The sequence below is a fragment of the Vicia villosa genome, linkage group LG6, assembly GCF_029867415.1.
Source record: "Vicia villosa cultivar HV-30 ecotype Madison, WI linkage group LG6, Vvil1.0, whole genome shotgun sequence".
Classification (NCBI taxonomy): Eukaryota; Viridiplantae; Streptophyta; class Magnoliopsida; order Fabales; family Fabaceae; genus Vicia; species Vicia villosa.
The window spans coordinates 148439119-148457338 of NC_081185.1; the positions used below are offsets into that span (position 1 = coordinate 148439119).

The 18220-nt window shown below is 30.9% G+C and overlaps 1 protein-coding gene across 1 annotated transcript; it reads left to right on the forward strand.

Annotated features, from left to right (window-relative positions):
- The first annotated feature begins 442 nt into the window (after positions 1 to 442).
- On the forward strand, positions 443 to 9265 carry LOC131612707 (vacuolar protein sorting-associated protein 51 homolog). Its single transcript, XM_058884469.1, has 20 exons — positions 443 to 664; positions 734 to 873; positions 1120 to 1174; positions 1420 to 1527; positions 1773 to 1871; positions 1993 to 2070; positions 2150 to 2227; positions 2316 to 2420; positions 2505 to 2605; positions 2683 to 2750; positions 2941 to 3014; positions 3129 to 3195; positions 3277 to 3386; positions 3467 to 3736; positions 3839 to 3952; positions 4115 to 4186; positions 4275 to 4325; positions 4614 to 4853; positions 4945 to 5121; positions 9170 to 9265. The coding sequence occupies exons 1-20, from the start codon at positions 491 to 493 to the stop codon at positions 9263 to 9265; spliced, it is 2277 nt and encodes a 758-aa protein (XP_058740452.1). The 5' UTR covers positions 443 to 490.
- Positions 9266 to 18220: the final 8955 nt, after the last annotated feature.

The window sequence follows — 18220 nt, forward strand, 5'->3', positions numbered from 1 at the left end:
TTAATAAATATAAAAATAAAAGCAACACATATTTGTCATTAATTCATAAATTTAAAATAATTGTTGGAATCACAAAATCAATTATTCATAAATTTAATTTAAAATAATTGTTGGAATCACAAAATCAATTATGTTCGTATAACTAACTTTGACAATTTAATGCAGATAAATAAAACAAATTTTGATAAGTATAATTATTTCATTCAGTTACTTGAAAAAATTTAAAAATTTCATTAAAAAAACAAATCCCTATTATATTTCTTAAATAAATTAAATCATTATTGATTCATTATTTCATTAACATTTAAATAATAATATATAATACATGTCATGTGTATATATACTATATAGTATATACATGTTGCAATGACAAGAAGAAACAACCACAAAGTAGAATATAGGAATAAGAAAAACTTGGTCTTGTATTAAGCACCTTATTAATTTCTCAGATTGGATGAACACAGTTTCAGATTGAGTAACGAAGTAAATTATGGAAACACCGCCATTGGACGACAAAGCAAAAAAAATGAGAGATCTTCTGTCTAGCTTCTACTCTCCACACCCTGCAATGTCACCTAACTCCCCTAACACCATCTCCAAATACACCTCTTCTGATGATATTAACTCTTCCTCCTTCCAACCTGATCACTACATGAATCTCATGGTACATTTTTTTTATTCTTTTGTTTTTTGTTATTGTTGAAAATGATGTATGTTATTTCATTTGTGAAAGGCACATGAGATGAATCTGGAAGGGTTACTCCACAAGCATGTTGAAATGGTTACTCAAATAAAGAATCTTGATACTGATTTGCAAATGCTTGTGTATGAGAATTACAATAAATTCATTTGTGCCACAGATTCTATAAAAAGGTACATACATGCATACATTAATGTATTATATAGTTTTTACCGTAGCACCGACACCGTTGAAAAAAGATGTGTCGTCTAAAATCAATACCGACACTTGTTACATTTTGTTTATTCATTGTCAAATTATTATCGGTATCAATGTATCAGTGTCGATATCATGTTTCCGTTGTCGATGCTTCATAAGTTTTTACATATTATTTTGATTGTTTTAAGAAGATCAATGAGAAAAAAATTGGTTTTGAATAGGATGAAAAGCAATATTCTAGGGATGGAGGGGAACATGGAACAACTTCTTGATAAGGTGAGCATTTAAGTTTTTTTTTCCAATCCGTATTAAGATTATTCATGAACTATGAATCACGTATACACACAGACATATGACACGACATTGACACTGACACGTCGACACCAGTAATAATTTGAAAAAATAAATAAATTGAACGTATTCATAAATGTCAGTGTCGTGTGACACGGACAAATACACACATTTTTTCAGAGGTTTTGGTACTACAGAGTTAGTGAATGATTCACATTTCTTCTATGCAGATAATGTTTGTACAAGCAAGGAGTGACAATGTGAACACTTCTTTAACAGAAAGTAGGGAACATATAGAGAAATTGAACAAGACATGCAATCTTCTTCGTAAAATTCAGGTATTCAACTTCATAAACCAGTAAGACATGTTTGGTTTTTGCACATCATTGTCATATCCAATGATTGTGTTTTTAGGGTGCTAAAAAGTCAACAAGTAATGAAAGAGAAAAATTGCAAATAATGAATATGATATTTGTTGACATAGATCTGTCAAATGTGTCTACGTCCGCGACTACATAACAACTGTAGTTCCGTCTTATTATTTAAATAATCTATTTGTTGTTTTATCGTAATGGAAAAACAGTTCATATATGATCTACCTGATAGACTATCCAAGTGTATCAAAGCTGAGGCATATGCAGATGCAGTCAGATTCTATACTGGTGCAATGCCGATTTTTAAGGTTGTGTATGGCCGATATCGTTTCTGAATCAATCCTTTTCATTACGTTTACACTTGAACATACATATTTTCATGTTAATATAATAAATTTAGAAATTGGATGGTTTTTCACTCTTTGTCAGGCATATGGTGACTCGTCATTCCACGATTGTAAGCAAGCATCTGATGAAGCGATATCTATCATAGAAGAAAAATTGCAGGTATAACGCATTGAATTTAAAGTCGAACTAACTTATGTTGAACAAATAATTGATAATTTGAGGTATTTTGTCTAAGCAGGAGAAACTTCTATCAGATTCTGAAACAACTCAAGGGAGAGCTGAGGCTGCAATTCTCCTTAAGCAGTTGAATTATCCGGTTCATAATTTTCTCTTAAAATTGCATTTTGTACTGATTTTCGAGATTTGAGACATGCCAAACCTTTACTATTAATCATTTTATGCAGGTGGATAATTTGAAGGAAAAGTTACTAGAGAAATTGGAAAATCTCCTTGTAGACATTAAGTTGATTCCTGAAGTGGTAAAGACCGCTTCATCCTGTTCTCATGAGGTTAGTTTTTTTAAGAGAATTTTCCTTTCATTTAATTCCTCTATCTCCCAAAAGTGCTTATTTGGGATTTTCTTTCATATCTAGGTAGCCTTTCAGGAGTTTGTAGAGGCAATTCATGCATTTCAAGTTATATTTCCTGATTCGGAAACACAGTTAGTTAAACTTGCTCAAGACTTGTTGAACAAGTTAGTACTCTTGAAAGTTATTACAAAACATTAAAATTTCTTTATAGGCAAAAGTTAACTTTTGAATTTCTTTTCAGAAACTTTCTAATTGTTGAGGAGTATGTGAAGACTAGAATTTGTGTAGAAGATCTACTCGCCGTTCTTCGTAAGTAGTATCTCTAACACTTCACTATTTATACTTTTCTTTTGGTTTAGTAGTCTGGTGACCAGAATTTCACACCTTAAAGGTGAATAAGTGGGATGTCGCAGACTCTCTGCAGTCTGATATCTCTGTCCTACTACTAGCTAAGTTGACTTAACGAGACCTTTACTATTTTCACTTGATCTTGACACAGGAGTTGTTTGGAATGATGTGCTGAAAATGGATGAAGTGTTACAAGAATCATCTCTCTCTGACCATTCTCTTGAGGTCATCCATAAAATTTATTTTCAACGAAATCTAAAATAGTTCTTCAAAGTGCAACTTAATGAAAATTCACATTCAATTAATAGATTTTGATTTAATATAACTAAATATTTTCAGGCTGCGAAAGTTTCTGTCAAGTTGTATGTCAATACTGCATTTTCTTATCTAATGCAAGATATCTCAGGTTAATTAGTTCTTCTATTACTTTGTATGAAACTCTTGATTTGAGCTAGATACAAAATTTTGACAAAAAGTTATGTCGAAGATTCGCTATTAAATGTGTTGAAACGGGACGGAGTAGAAGATCACTCACTTGAAGCTGCTTTAGATGCTAGCACAAAAATATTGCTTCAAGGTGGCAGAAACTTCTTGCAGGTGAGTGAATTTGCGTAAATAGACTAATAGATATACGATATTTGCGTATAACTTAGCAAACATTATTTATGATTTTTCAGGATGTTCGGAAAATTCTTGACGACGACTTAGAGATCCTAAATAAACTAAGAGAGTTGATTAGTGATTGGGTTCAGGAAGGGTTTCAAAACTTTTTCAAGCAACTTCAGCTCAAGTTCCAGTTTCTTTCAGGAAGAAACGATTTGGCACACTTTCAGAATCATAGCTTGGTTGAGGGATCTCAAGGTGACAAAGCATTTCCTGGTCTTGTCCTTGTGTTGGCACAACTATACGCTTTCGTTGATCAGACCGCCATTCCACAAATCAACGAGGCAAGAATCGACAAAATTGACTTATAGTTATAACAGATAAAAAGATTGTTCGGTTTTATTTTAGTGTCTAAAATGTCTTAAAAATTGCCTTATGATGTTTAGGAATTAGCAACTTCCTTTTCTGGCGATGTCGGTGGTTATGAACATGGACTTCATTTTGTTTCTAGGGAAACCTCTCGAAAGTTTAGGTCTGCTAGTGAAAGTTTCTTGCATATGGTATGTACACTTGATCCCTGCAATCAATTGTCCTCGCACAACTTCGCACAACTGCCAACTGAGCTGGCTTAACGGGACTTACATGTATTCATTTTGTTGAGTGCTATTTCTTAACATGTAAGCTAAGTTGCATTAACATATTCTTCATTTGATTATTTCTAGTACATTAAAATGAGAACACAAAGAATATCACTTCTCCTAAAGAAAAGATTCACCACTCCCAATTGGGTAAAGGTGAGTATCTTATACACTTTTGTTTCAAATGTAAAAACACTAGTGTTAATATTTTAAAGAATTTAATATGTTGCTTTCATTTGCACAGCATAAAGAGCCAAGAGAAGTTCATATGTTTGTCGATTTGTTTCTTCAAGAGGTTGGTGTATCTTTATTTATAAATCAATTGCTATGAGTAGAACTGTTTTTGAGAGCGTGCAACGCAGACTACTGCACAGGGCCTAAAATTTGTCACAGTTAAAGTGTTTCTAAATAAGACCTCATAAAATCTTTATCATTATTATTAAAACATAATTAAATATGAGCTCTAGTTATTCTGTCATTGCGGAACCGTGACTAATTTATACAGGGCCTCTAAAAATTTAAGAAGTTTTGAATATGAAATATATGAGGCTAAATATTTATACATCTTGATTTGATATCTCAGCTAAAAGATATGGGCAATGAAGTGAAGGAGATTTTACCTCATGGCATGCAGAAGCAGCACCACAGGGTTGATAGTAATGGAAGTAGTAATTTATCATTATCAAGAAGCAATTCTATTCCAGAAGAGATTTTGAGTAGATCCAATACTCAAAAGGGAAGGAGCCAACAACTTTTCGAAACACATTTGGCGAAATTGTTTAAGCAAAAAGTTGAAATCTTCACTAAAGTAGAATATACACAGGTGTTTGTTGAATGAATATCATTTTAGTATTGCAAAAAATGATTAAGTGTTTGCAAATAATATCCATTGAAAATTCTTTTGTGAATTGCAGGAATCAGTCATTATGACTATGGTTAAACTATGTCTTAAGAGTTTACAAGAATTTGTTAGACTACAGACATTTAACAGGAGTGGATACCAACAAATTCAATTGGATATTCAATTTTTAAGGACTCCTTTAAAAGAAATAGTTGAAGATGAAGCTACAATGGACTTCTTGCTTGATGAGGTTGGAAAATAATCTTACCCTTGATTCTTACTTCTTCAAATTAGTATGATGTCAATTGTTGGTGTCACAACGGAAATTTGACTTCTAATAATAATATGAAACACAACCCTCACTAAAGTTGAACAAGAAAATAATATAGCTTGAACAATAGATTGTAGGAAGAAGTATAAATGTTTAAATAAGAAAGATTAAACTTATGATAACAAATTATCTATGTTACACTTTATATTGCTTTGTTGTTGATGTTACTTTTGTTACATCCTAAACAATTTATAAGAAGTTACATGATAAAATATAATATGAATGTAGGAAAGCAAATATGTCATATACCTCCCATCTGAATGATGGTTAAATTGCTATTCTATTTTAACCACCTACAATTTATCTTCACCTTACTTCATTGTAATTCTAGAAATAACTGCTCTAAACTAGGACAATCACAATATTATTTCTTGATATTTCAACTATTCTTCACTCGTTTAGAATTTGAAATATTCAAAATTTTGACGAATACAAAATAATACTTAGCAAGTTCAAGCAGCATTGAAACTTACTACCTAATACAACCTTGGTTAACATGTCTCCATAATTCTCAACAGTGTGTACCTTCGTAAGAGATATATGTTCTTCCTCTACGACATCGCTTGCAAACTGATATCTTACATTGATATGCTTGGTGTGAGCATGAAGGACCTGACGGTTAGCTAAATGAATAACACCTTGCTATCAAACGTTAAATCCACATATTCATGCTTAATCCTTAAATATTTTAGAAGACTCCATAACCACAATGCTTTATTCACTCCTTCTGTTACGGTCGTCCCATTGTAGCTTATATCATTATTCTCCAACTAAATGAAGCACCATATATTTTAAATGCATACCCAGTAGTAGATCGTCGTCTATCTAGATCACCAACATAATCATAACCAATAAAGTCTTTTAATTGACATGTATCTCCACCAAAGCACAAACACGTGTCAACAATACCCTTTAAGTACCTTAAAACACATTTAACTGCTTCCCAATGTTCCTTTCCAGGATTTGCTATGAATCTACTAACAACATTAGCCGCTTGTGAAATACCTAGACGCATACACACCATGGCATACATTAAGCTACCAACTGCACTAGGTAAGGAACATATTTCTTGTATGCCTTATTTTCCGCTGTAGAGGGAAATTGTTTACTAGAAAGCTTAAAATGTGGAGCCAGTAGAGTCACCACAGACTTAACACCTTTCAGTTACCCGTTCAATATAGCCTTTTTGACTCAATAATAATTCTTGGTTTAATATATATCTTATAATCTCCATACATAGTAATTTGTTAGAAACTCCCAAGTCTTTAGTCTCAAAGTTGAGAGTTTAACCTATCTATCCCCACCTTGATTTTATAATCAACAAGCATGTCATCCACACACAAGAAAAGATACATATAATCACCTATGTGAAGCTTACAAATTTATACAATAATCACTTCTAGAGAAAATTTGTTTTAACATAAATGGGTAAAATCACTTGTATAACCGATGAGGAGATTTATTTAATCCATAAAGTTATTTCCTCAAGGGACATACATGACTCTCTTTATCCTCAATCTTGTATCTCTCAGGTTGATACATATAGATTTCCTTATCCAAATCATCGTGTAAGAAGGTTGCCTTCATATCGAGTTGCTCTAGCTCAAGATCATCATGAGCAACAAAATTTAATAACACTCTAATAGAAGAATGATTTACTACTGGAGAAAATATCTCATTGTAAACAACCCCTTTTTGTTCTACGAATACCTTAGCCACTAGTCTAGCCTTATACCTTATACTATCAGACTTGTAAGAATCCTCTTTTCTTTTGTACACCTACTTATAACCAACAATAGTCTTTCCCATGGGAAATTGGACCACCTCCAATGTCTTGTTCTTATAAAGAGATTGCATTTCTTCCTTTATAGAAACCAACCAACTCTCTCTATCTTTGTCTTTGATAGCTTTCTTGAAGGTGATCGACTCATCATCTTCAACAAGAGTGCATATTTGACTAATTTTACCTGCCAATAATTCCCAAGGTTCATCTAGCCCAAACAATTGAACTGGTTTACAATTTCTCTCTGGCCTAGTGGTATCCAAAGATTCATGTTGTTGTAATGCATGTGTATTTTCATGTTGAACCTCCTTATTATCAAGTTCATCCTCTCCTCGTTACGAGTAAAACCAAGATGTTTCACATGAACATGACTAGAATCTAGTTGGTCTTAGATCCTATCTCAACTACTTGATTTGATATTTAAAAACCACCATCATTAGGCATCGTAGATTTTTTATCCAAGGTAACATCCCTACTAATCACAGAATTAGAATCTTTTAAACTCCAAAGGCGGGTAACCTTTGATCCCTTTTGCATATCCTAGAAAGATAACTTTCTTTTCTATATTATTAAGTTTCTTATCCTTAACGTAATAATAGGTTATGCATCCGAAATTTTTTAGTGTATCATAATCAACATGTTCATCTGACCACACCCTATAAGGCATTTCTCCATCTAAACTAGAATGTGGGGATAGATTTACCATATAACAAGATGTAGCAAATGATTCTGCCCACCATTCCCAACCTAACCCAAAATTAGAACGCATACAACTTACTTTCTCAAGAAGTGTATGACTCATTCTTTCCATGACTCCATTATATTGTGGCGTGTCTTTGACTGTCCAGTGTCTTACAATGCCTTCTTGATTACAGAACTTCCTGAAAGCCCCCTACGTATATTATGTACCATTATAAGACCTTTTAGTTTTCAACTTTATACCTGTTCTGTTTCCAATCATTGCTTTCCAACACTTAAAAAATATGAAATACCTCGTTCTTATGCTTAAAATAATTAAATCTAAGCATACCTAGAAATGATCGTCAACAAATATAATAAATTACCTAGAAACACCCTTAGAAGTAACTTTAGCCAGATTGTAAACATCAGTATGCACATAGTCTAACAATCCTATACTTTTGTTCCACCATCTCTACTTTGGTAGGTAGTAAACCACTTCCTATTTGGACACATATTGTGTGAAGCTCCTGAATCAAGCATATTGTTACTGGAAATATCATGGTCTTTCTCTAAGACAGAGAAACAACCATCCTCATCATTTGAGATATAACTCGCATTTGACATGTCTTGTTGTTTTCCTTTAGAGTTATTGTCATTGTCGGCCTGCTTCTTAAATAATAACCTCTTATTTGGACAATTTTATTTAAAGTGTCCAAGCTCAACATATTTAAAACACGCTAATTCTACATTAGCTCTAGATTTTGATCTAGACTTCCTTCTATTGCCATGTCCGCTTTCATTAGTCATCCCTCTAGACTTCCTTCTCGTATTCTCTTCTACTTCTAGACATCCCAGTTATAGGATCTTTTAGGTGACATCCAAGCATATTTAACAAGGTATCTAAGTCAGGTTAAGGAATGTAGTATTGGCACTTGGCCCGGGTCCCCGCTAGGCGTGAGGGTGGGCGTTGAATATGTTTTTGTGTTGTTAGAGTTAGTTTAAAGTTCCATACTGCTTAAGTTTATGGGTTTTTGAATATGTAGATATGTGAGGACAGTCTCGCCCTTAGTTATAGCTTTTGGTGTGAGATCATGTGTTTAATATGGCATTACTGTTGGATTAAGGACTTTAATGTAGACATTTTATCCAAACCCACGAGGGTGGGTGTTAACTATATATTTGTATTGTTAGATTTTTTTTTAAATTTCATATTGCTTAGATTTATGGGCTCTTAAATGCATAAATATGTGAGAAAACTTCACCCTTTTAATATATAATTGTATTGTTAGAGTTTCTTTACTCTTTGAAACTAATTGTTGTTCTAAGACTCTCATATCATTGATTGTCTTTATCGTTTGTTTTCTCTTTTGAAATTGATCTTTGTTTTAACACTCTCATGTTTTTGATTGTGTTTATGATTTATTATCCCTCTTAAAATTGATTGTTGTTGTAACACTTTCATATCTCCATGTTTTGAATCTTTTTTTTTATATATAAATATAGGTGATTGTTGCAGCTGCAGAACGGTGCCTAGATCCAGCTCCATTGGAGCCCCCAATATTAGACAAACTTATACGAGCAAAACTAATAAAAAATTGAGAAATATAACATATTCTCTTTATAAATGTGTTATAGCGGTATAGTTTATGATTAAATTAGCATTTTTTGTTTGAGATGTTTTTCATTACATATTTACATATTTTCAGAAAGATATGAGAGTGGTTTGAGACTGGTAATGCATGAATACTTGTTTGTTATATCTTAAGTATTCGTGAATATGAGAGTGGTTTGAGACTGATTGCTTTTTTTTTTTTTAATCATTTTATCTGGTTGTATTTGATTATTGTGCTATGTTATTCTTACACTACCTTTTCCAAACACCGTAGTCCGTAGCTACACCATATAACAAACAAAAGTGATATTCTTACACTATTTCCTTACACCTACACCTATTTCACTATTCACCTATACGGTGAACAGTAAAAAATAATAATTTTATTTTTTTAAAATATTTTTTTTTTACTTTTAAAATTGAGAGAATATAAAAACAAAATTATATAATTAACCAATTTCATAATTTTATTAACCAACTTCATTAACCAACTTTTTACATTCCATTAATCAATTTTGTTTTACTATAAAAAATTATTTTTAATATCAGGATATTTGTTAACCAACTTCATCACTACATTAACCAACTTTTTACACTTTATTAACCAACTTTATTTTACCATTAAAAAATAATGTTCATGTACTATTCATAAACACTGTTCATGAGTACTGTTCATCGCCACTGTTCATGAACACTGTTCACCATTTAATTTTATTTTATTAAAAATACACAGTTCACTGTATAAGTACGGTGAACAATGTATATAGTGTAAGTATTGGATATAAAAGATGGTGTAAGCATAGCATTCCTGTATGACCAGTGTACATATATCTTTTCCCTTGATTATTATTGTGCTAGAAGTACTAAAATTATTGTTTTACCTCCCGATATTTAAAAGAGAATTTGTTATTGAAAAGTGCTATTTGTACACTAAAGTGTACACCTACACCGTATGTACGGACGACACTGTTCATGAACGGACGGTACCATTCACCGTCCGTACATGAACAGTACAATATTATATTAATATTTTATTTTATTTTTACGTTTTTTATTTTTTTTTAAATATTATTTTTTCAAATAAATATTTTTTTATGTTTTTAAAAAAATATTTGACAATACCTGCGGATTTTACTTGCGGATTTACCTACGGATTTGACAATACCTGCAGATTTATTTGGGAATTTACCTACAAATTTAGGTAAATCCGCAGGTAAATCCAGAAGTAAATCTGCAGGTATTGTCAAATATTTTTTTTAAAAACATAACAAAAAAATTTAAAAATAATATTTAAAAACATAAAAAAAATATATTAATATAATATTGCACTGTTCATGTACGGACGATGAATAGTACCGTCCGTACATACGGTGTAGGTGTACACTTTGGTATACAAATAGCATTGTTGTTTGTTATTATATATGAGTTGTGCTATACTTACATTAGTTTTTTACACCGTATAGTTGACACCATAGCTCATTTTGATAGAGGCACAGCTTTTAAGACATTCAAAAATAATAGAATAAAATGTAAAATAAAATCATACCGTATGGATATACGGTGTAGGTGTCATTTTGAGGTGTAAGTATAATATTTCTATTTATTTTTACTGGAAAAATATTAAGATGAAACGTAAATTATTTAGACATCTTGGCTTCGTTGTGCATTATTTTTAAAAAGATTTTGTTTCATTCAAGATTCTTTTAAGGAACAATTATATTTGGATAATATGTTATTTTGGTATTTTTAATTAATCATTTATTAATAATATATATATATATATATATATATATATATATATATATATATATATATACGGGTTTAATGGATATGCACTAACAGTGTAAAAGTTTTACACTGTTATCCAATAAACAACCACCAATTTGTAATGTCACTAAATTTTTCAGAAATAAAAAAGTGTTTTAATTAGATACATGGTTGTGATTGATTGACAGTGTAAAACTATTTTACACTGTCACTGCATCGTCCATTTATATATATATATATATATATATATATATATATATATATATATATATATATAGACTTTTTAAATAAGAGATAAGAGGATTAAATCTTGACAGTGTAAAATATATATATATATATATATATATATATATATATAGAGAGAGAGAGAGAGAGAGAGAGAGAGAGAGAGAGAGAGAGAGAGAGAGAGAGAGAGAGAGAGAGAGAGAGAGAGAGAGAGAGAGAGAGAGAGAGAGAGAGAGAGAGAGAGAGAGAGAGAGACTTTTTAAATAAGAGATAAGAGAATTAAATCTTGACCATTGAATGTGATAAATGATCATGATGAAGTTACATTCATGTAATGACAATAAATATTCATTGAGATCGTTTATCACATCCAATAATTAAGATTAAATCCTCTTTTCTCTCATATATGTAAAGTCATCTTTGACTTGTACACCGTCTACAAAGTGAACTTTTTACGGAATCTTCAAGGAAAATCGCTTCTAATCTTCCATCTCCAACAACCTACTCCTATGTCTCTATTTTACGACAATCTTTAATGGATCCCACCAGTATCTTGAGAGTTGGCCTGTCCAAACATTGAGAAGAACTCGTACTCTGTTCGTAAGTTTTCACACAACACTACAAAGGTCAACCTGAAAAGAAAAATCTATTTATTTTCCATTGAAATTGTCAAAATCAACCCCGACATCACACAATTGCAAAACTTCTCTCATAAAGAGTTCATTCTAAGACTAGGCATGTCTAGTTTGTTACCTACTAATACTATTAGTGTTATATGAATATGATTAAACCAAATATACCTCTCATCAACAAAACCATAACTAGCTACTCTTTTTGTTTTTTATTATAAGTCGTTTTAGACTTTTCACACAGATTAAGAAAAATAACGATTGTTATATGAAAATGAGAAATTATGAAGGTTTTTACAAAATTATCCTTTATTAATGACATGTGAAAGATAAATTTATATAATTGAAAGAAGAGAGAATAATAAATATTTAAAGATATAATAGGAAAAATAGCATTAATTATTTATTGAAATTGTAAAGCGACTTATATTTAAATACAATTTTTTTTCTAAAACGACTTATAATAAAAAAACGGAAGGAGTAGTAAGTTTATCGGAACATGTGTTATCTTTTCTATAAATGTGGATACCATGAAGTCCATTGACCTAAATATATTCAACCAATTTAACCACCTAATTTTAATTTTGATTTTGATGCACCAAAAAACTAGATATGAATTAGAAAAAACTTTCACCGCCATCATATAGTCTATTTCTAGCCAAAATTTATTTCAATTTTTATTCATAACTAACTCTAAAGTTAAAATTATGGGTGTATATAGGTTGGATCAATCCACAGAATCCGGTCAAATCCACCCAAAAAAACTACAAAAGTGAGTTGGGTCGGGTAATTATGTGGATATGAGTTTTAAAACTAAAAAATCCATTAAAAATTGGGTTTCAGGTAAAACCCAACTGTCATACCCCAAAATTTGCCCATCACATTTTTATACTCAAGCTCATCCAAGTATCAACAGCTCAAGATCTAAGTGGATGCACACTCTCCTAAACAAACAACCCACAACTAGGTTTTTGCTTCTCTTCAAGAAAAATCAAGTTCTGGCAATTCAGGTGGAACTCATAACCTCTCATATACCTCAAAGGATCCTCATGCTAAATTTCAAGCTCTGATTCACAAGATTGCTTAAACAACAGTTCAAATAGTCAACAGTCGACTAGTTTGACCTAAAAGTCAACTGTGGTCAAAGTACAGTCAAAACTCCTGATTTCTTGTCAACAACCTTATTTGGAAGTATCATTCACCATTTGATCAAGGATTGATCATGGTTCATCAAGGGAAGATCAGAAATCAACAAATCCAAAAGTTTCTAAATTAGGGTTTTCATAGGAGAAAGTCAACTAAACTTTGACCAGCCATAACTTCCACATGGAGCATCAGAAATTTTCCATCCAAAGCTCATTTTGAAGGAAATTGAATTCTCTACAATTTTGTCTCTCATAAGCCAAGTCCAAAAATGCTTCATTTGAGAGATATGGGTCAAAAGATTATAGGTCCTTTTTGAAAGTCAGCCAAAAGCAGTTTTTTGTCAAAGCCAATATCATCAAGATAAAATCCTCAAGTGGAAAAAAGCTTCCAAAGTGGATTGTAGAGGACATCTTGAGGTTTCCAAAAAGTCCTAGAACTCCTCCATATCTTAAAAATCGAGGAAGATATGCCTTGTCAAAGTTGGACAATTTTGGGAGAAAAAATGTGAAGTAAAAGGCTTCAAAATGGATCTCTTTACAAACGGGTCCAAATATTTGACTCCAAATTTGTCCATGGGCCTTAAAATAATCTTTTAAAATAATTATTTTATATTTATAATATTTATCTTATTTAATTGAATTTTAATTCATTTAAATATTGAATAAATTATTGTAAAATATGAAAAATTATTTTTAATCAAAGATTTGATTTTCAATCAACTTAATCCAATCCAAATGCCAAAAATATGCTTCAAAATTCGTGCATAGAAGATTTGGAGTAAAAAGATTGAAATTGATCAATTTTAGGAAAGTTTTCATAACCAATCTCAATCAAGTTTCTATCAAATTTTTCATCATCAAGGAGCAAGATTTAATTGGATTCTTCCAAGTTTAGTTGACCTAGCATCTTGTACTATAAGAACAGAAAGCATTCACAAGGATTAAAGGGAGAAATTCTGCTGCCAGGACCCTCACGAAAGTTTAAAAAGTCAAAGAAAATTCATATTCAAATTGGAGGTTGCAGCCATTGTCAAGGGGATTTGAGGGTCGAATCACATTCCTGAGACATCAAGGAAGCCTTCACAGTCAATTTCGAGGCTTGAAACGCAACAAATCAACATCTCCTTCCTCACGTTGCTTATTCGGTGATGCACGCTCACACATGACCAAGGTGTACCCTCAGCACCTCACCACTTGATGAAAAAGATCTTCAGATCCAAAGGCCTCAAACGCGCTTGTCCACCATGGACCTTCAAGTCTCACCACACTGGAATATAAGCTGAGTTTTCTAAATTCTTTATTTTTAATTGTTGTTTATTTAGTCTATTTAATAAAATTTCTTTTGTTCTTTAAAATAAACTTCTTTTAAATTTCTTTTTTTTTACAAAATCATTATTTTGATAATATTAATTTAATTAATTTGATTTAGTCACTAATAATTTTTTATTTTATTAAATAAATTTAGTTGTTTAATTATTTCATTAATTATCCATATTTTCATTAATTGATTAAAATACATATTAGGATTAGTGATTTAATCGATATTTTATTTTCGCCGATTTAATTAATTAGGTTGAAAACTAATAATTAATTAATTTGGCTTTTATTTATTCTATTAATCACAGTTAACTTGTGCCCTAATCAGGGTTTACGAAGATCTTTCCTACACTGAAAAATTTTCCTTTTTTTTCTTGTGCAGTTTTTCAGGGTTAACCAACCGGTCAAAGCTCAAATGTTCGGTAACCCTAAAACTCATTCTGTTTTTAATTTCTTCTTTCAATTATTATTTATGTCAGACTTATTGCTCTGTTGGGATTTATTGCCTTTCTTCCCCTTCCCCATGGCTTATTATGTAACTGCTCCTGGTTGTATTGTGTGGCCTTGAAGGTACTTAACACGGTCATATATATTATTATTGCGTGGTTAGTAATCTAGGGCGTGAAAACTCGAACTGAACCTAGAATAACTAATTATAAGATAATTATTTGAATTAATCACGTGATTGTGCACCCACACACCTTTTTTGGTAACCTCTCTTGTTGCCTGTTGCCTTTTGTTTTCAATGCAGAATAGTCAAGTCCCTCGAATACGAGGACGCCTCAGCAATGTTTCCCTCAGTTCATTCAGATCATAAGTCCCAATAATGCTGCCTTCGATTCGCTTATATGATCTCGTCCCTTGAAGTTGCCTACGAAATGCTGAGGTGTCCTCTAGTTGCCTAATAATGATGTCTATTCTGATCCTTCCCTTAGACTACCTTCCCCTCTATGGCAGGGACAGTCTTATGGCGAACGATAATTGCGACGACCCTTCAACCTCCAAATAAAAGGACTTCCTACCCTCCTATGGTATGGATAGCCCTGAAAGGCTAAAAGAATCTTTTTACAAATATCAAGGTAATTTGCCCTTAATTGTATGCTCTGGTTTAAATTCTTTTTTTCTACACTTTTCTCAAAAACTCCAATAAGGCTACGCTCATTTACGAGCTAAAGTCCTTATTTTCTTCTTCTACATTTCTAAACTTTTGGTTTCAAAAAGAGCAAAGCAATTAAGAGCCCATGGATAACCATGGATACAAAGGGTGTCTTACACTTTCCCTTTGTATAAATTACCCCCTGTACTCAGTTTCTTTTAAAAAAGGTTTTTTTTCTGTTCCTTTAGTCTTTCATTAATTTGGATAAAATAAAAGTCAGTGGCAACTCTTGCTTACCGCGACATTTCAATAAAGTCAGTTCACCGTATTACACCAACCCAAACTCAAAAGACTCATTGATCCACTAATCAAATATTTACTATTACAATTTTAATAATTTTGATGAGTATTAAGTTAAAAATTGTAATTTTAGTCTCTAAACATTTACTATTTTAGTGAACTATGACATTAATTAATTTTAAATGTTTCATTTTTTTATTATTTTAATGCTAATACAATTTTATGTCATGCAACTTTAATTTGTGGCTAGTATTTTATGATAATTTTTATTAGTTGATATTATCATTTAAATTTTATTTTTAATTTGATTAAATAATTAAAAAATATAATTATAACTTTAAAGAATTTAATTGAAATACACTGACAGTATTTCAGTTAATCAAAACCCTTAATTTATTTAAAACATTTGATTTTAATTTTGATTTTAATTTATTTTAAAATAATATAGTTAAATAATTATGATGTGTTGATGGTATAAAATATTTTACTTTGGCACTACATAGCAATTAAATTCAATTTTATATTTCATCTATTATTGATTAACTTAATTAATTAACTTAAAAAAATAAAATTGTACTTAGATATGTAAAAAAATGAAATAGTTCTATAGAAATAAAATAGACAATTTAAGAGAATTTAATCATATTCCTCTAAAGAATACTATCCAATAATATTCATCTGTTTCACATTAGGTGTCTTTTTTAAAATTTTCACTTTTTAAAATAATGATTAATTGTGTTGATTTCAATAATAAATCGAGTGTTATTTACAAAAATAATCTTATTAATTAATAATAGACAGTTGAGTATATATGAATTAATATACGAGCATCTCCAATGGTAGTACTTTCCATTGAGTTCTCCAAGTGTACATAAATATAATAATTAAATATTCAAACAATTGGTCATGTCATAGTACAGTTGCATTGCAATGCAACTAGTAAAAAATTGTGATACCCAATCAAATTACTTTATGAGATAAAGTTGTGGGACCCATTATAATTACACCAATAAAATAAAAATTAAATAAAATGTTTTGAGATGATATGGCTGGTGGGACCCATAAAAAACTCAAGAATAGGTTGCACCATTGGAGATGGTCTTAGTGTAAATAAATAATAAATATCAAATTGGTAATCTAAAAGGACATAATTAAAGACAAATAAAAATAGAAAATAGGACACCTATTGTGAGACGGAGAAAATAAAAGTATTAAAAGACTTAATTATACATTTATTTGATTAATTTTTAAATTTATTATAATTTATTTTGCATTGTTTTTAATTTATGTCAGGTTTATGTTTCACAACTTTAAGTCTTTTATTTTATTTTTGGTCAATATATTCAGTTTTTTTCTTTATCTATAAATTAAGAATTCTTAAGTTGTTCTATTGTCCATCATCAAAAAGAAAAGAGAGAATGGCAGCTTCAACCTATTTATCTCTATTGCTCACCATTTCCATTATCTTTATTTCTCATGCCACTTCACCAACATCAAACCTTAAGTTGTATCAAAAGATATGTAAACAACCTAGTAAAAATGATTTCGAACAACGTTGTCTGAAACTTATAGAATCCTACCCTTCACTTACTCAGATCAATGATCGTATAACTTTTTGCAGGTCATTTGTAAAGATTGTAGCAATAGATAAGACAACAAAAGCTCAAGAATACGTTAAACAAATGATGAACAAATATCCTTCTTCTCAACCAATCAAAGAATGCGCAACCGATAAGTACAATACGCTGGTAATGGAGTTAAAAGCTGTGTTGAATGAGGATCCTGAAGCTATAAGCTTGGATGCCAAATATGCTAGCGATGCACTGGACGAATGTGAAGCCGTTTTAGCCAATGAAAAGATAGTTGATGTTTCTTCCATTCATACCTTGAATAACAATATGATGTTACTTACTGAGATTGTAGTAAAAGCCTCTGAATATATATAATCTTTGTAAGAATAGCCTCAGAAAATCTATAAATATTATTCAAATCATTAAGAAATAAAAGATTTTATATTTTCTGCATCTTGAGATTTCAAGAATCAGCTTCAGTTCTTATCACTAAGCCTCTGTTTGTTTGAAGAGAAGTAGGAAAGAGAGAAATAGAGAAGAGAGAAAGAGAAGTGAGATAACCATTTTCTCTTGCTTGGAATACAATGAATTAGGGAAGAGAGATTTAAAAAAGGTGGGACCCACCACTTTTTATCTTCTCTCCATAATAGAGAAGAAAGAAGAGAGAGTAAGCTTAAACTTTTGTTTTTCCATTTTCGCCCTTTCTTAAAATGCAATATTTTCTACTTAATGCATATAAGTCACGTTAAAGAAATAAATTATAAATAAACCTTCAAGTCTTTCTCACTAATCACCAATGCATATATAGAATGTTGTTTCAAAATATATTATTAAGCAAAGAAGTGAATAATATAAATTTTAGGTTTTTTAATATATATTTGTTCAGTTTTTT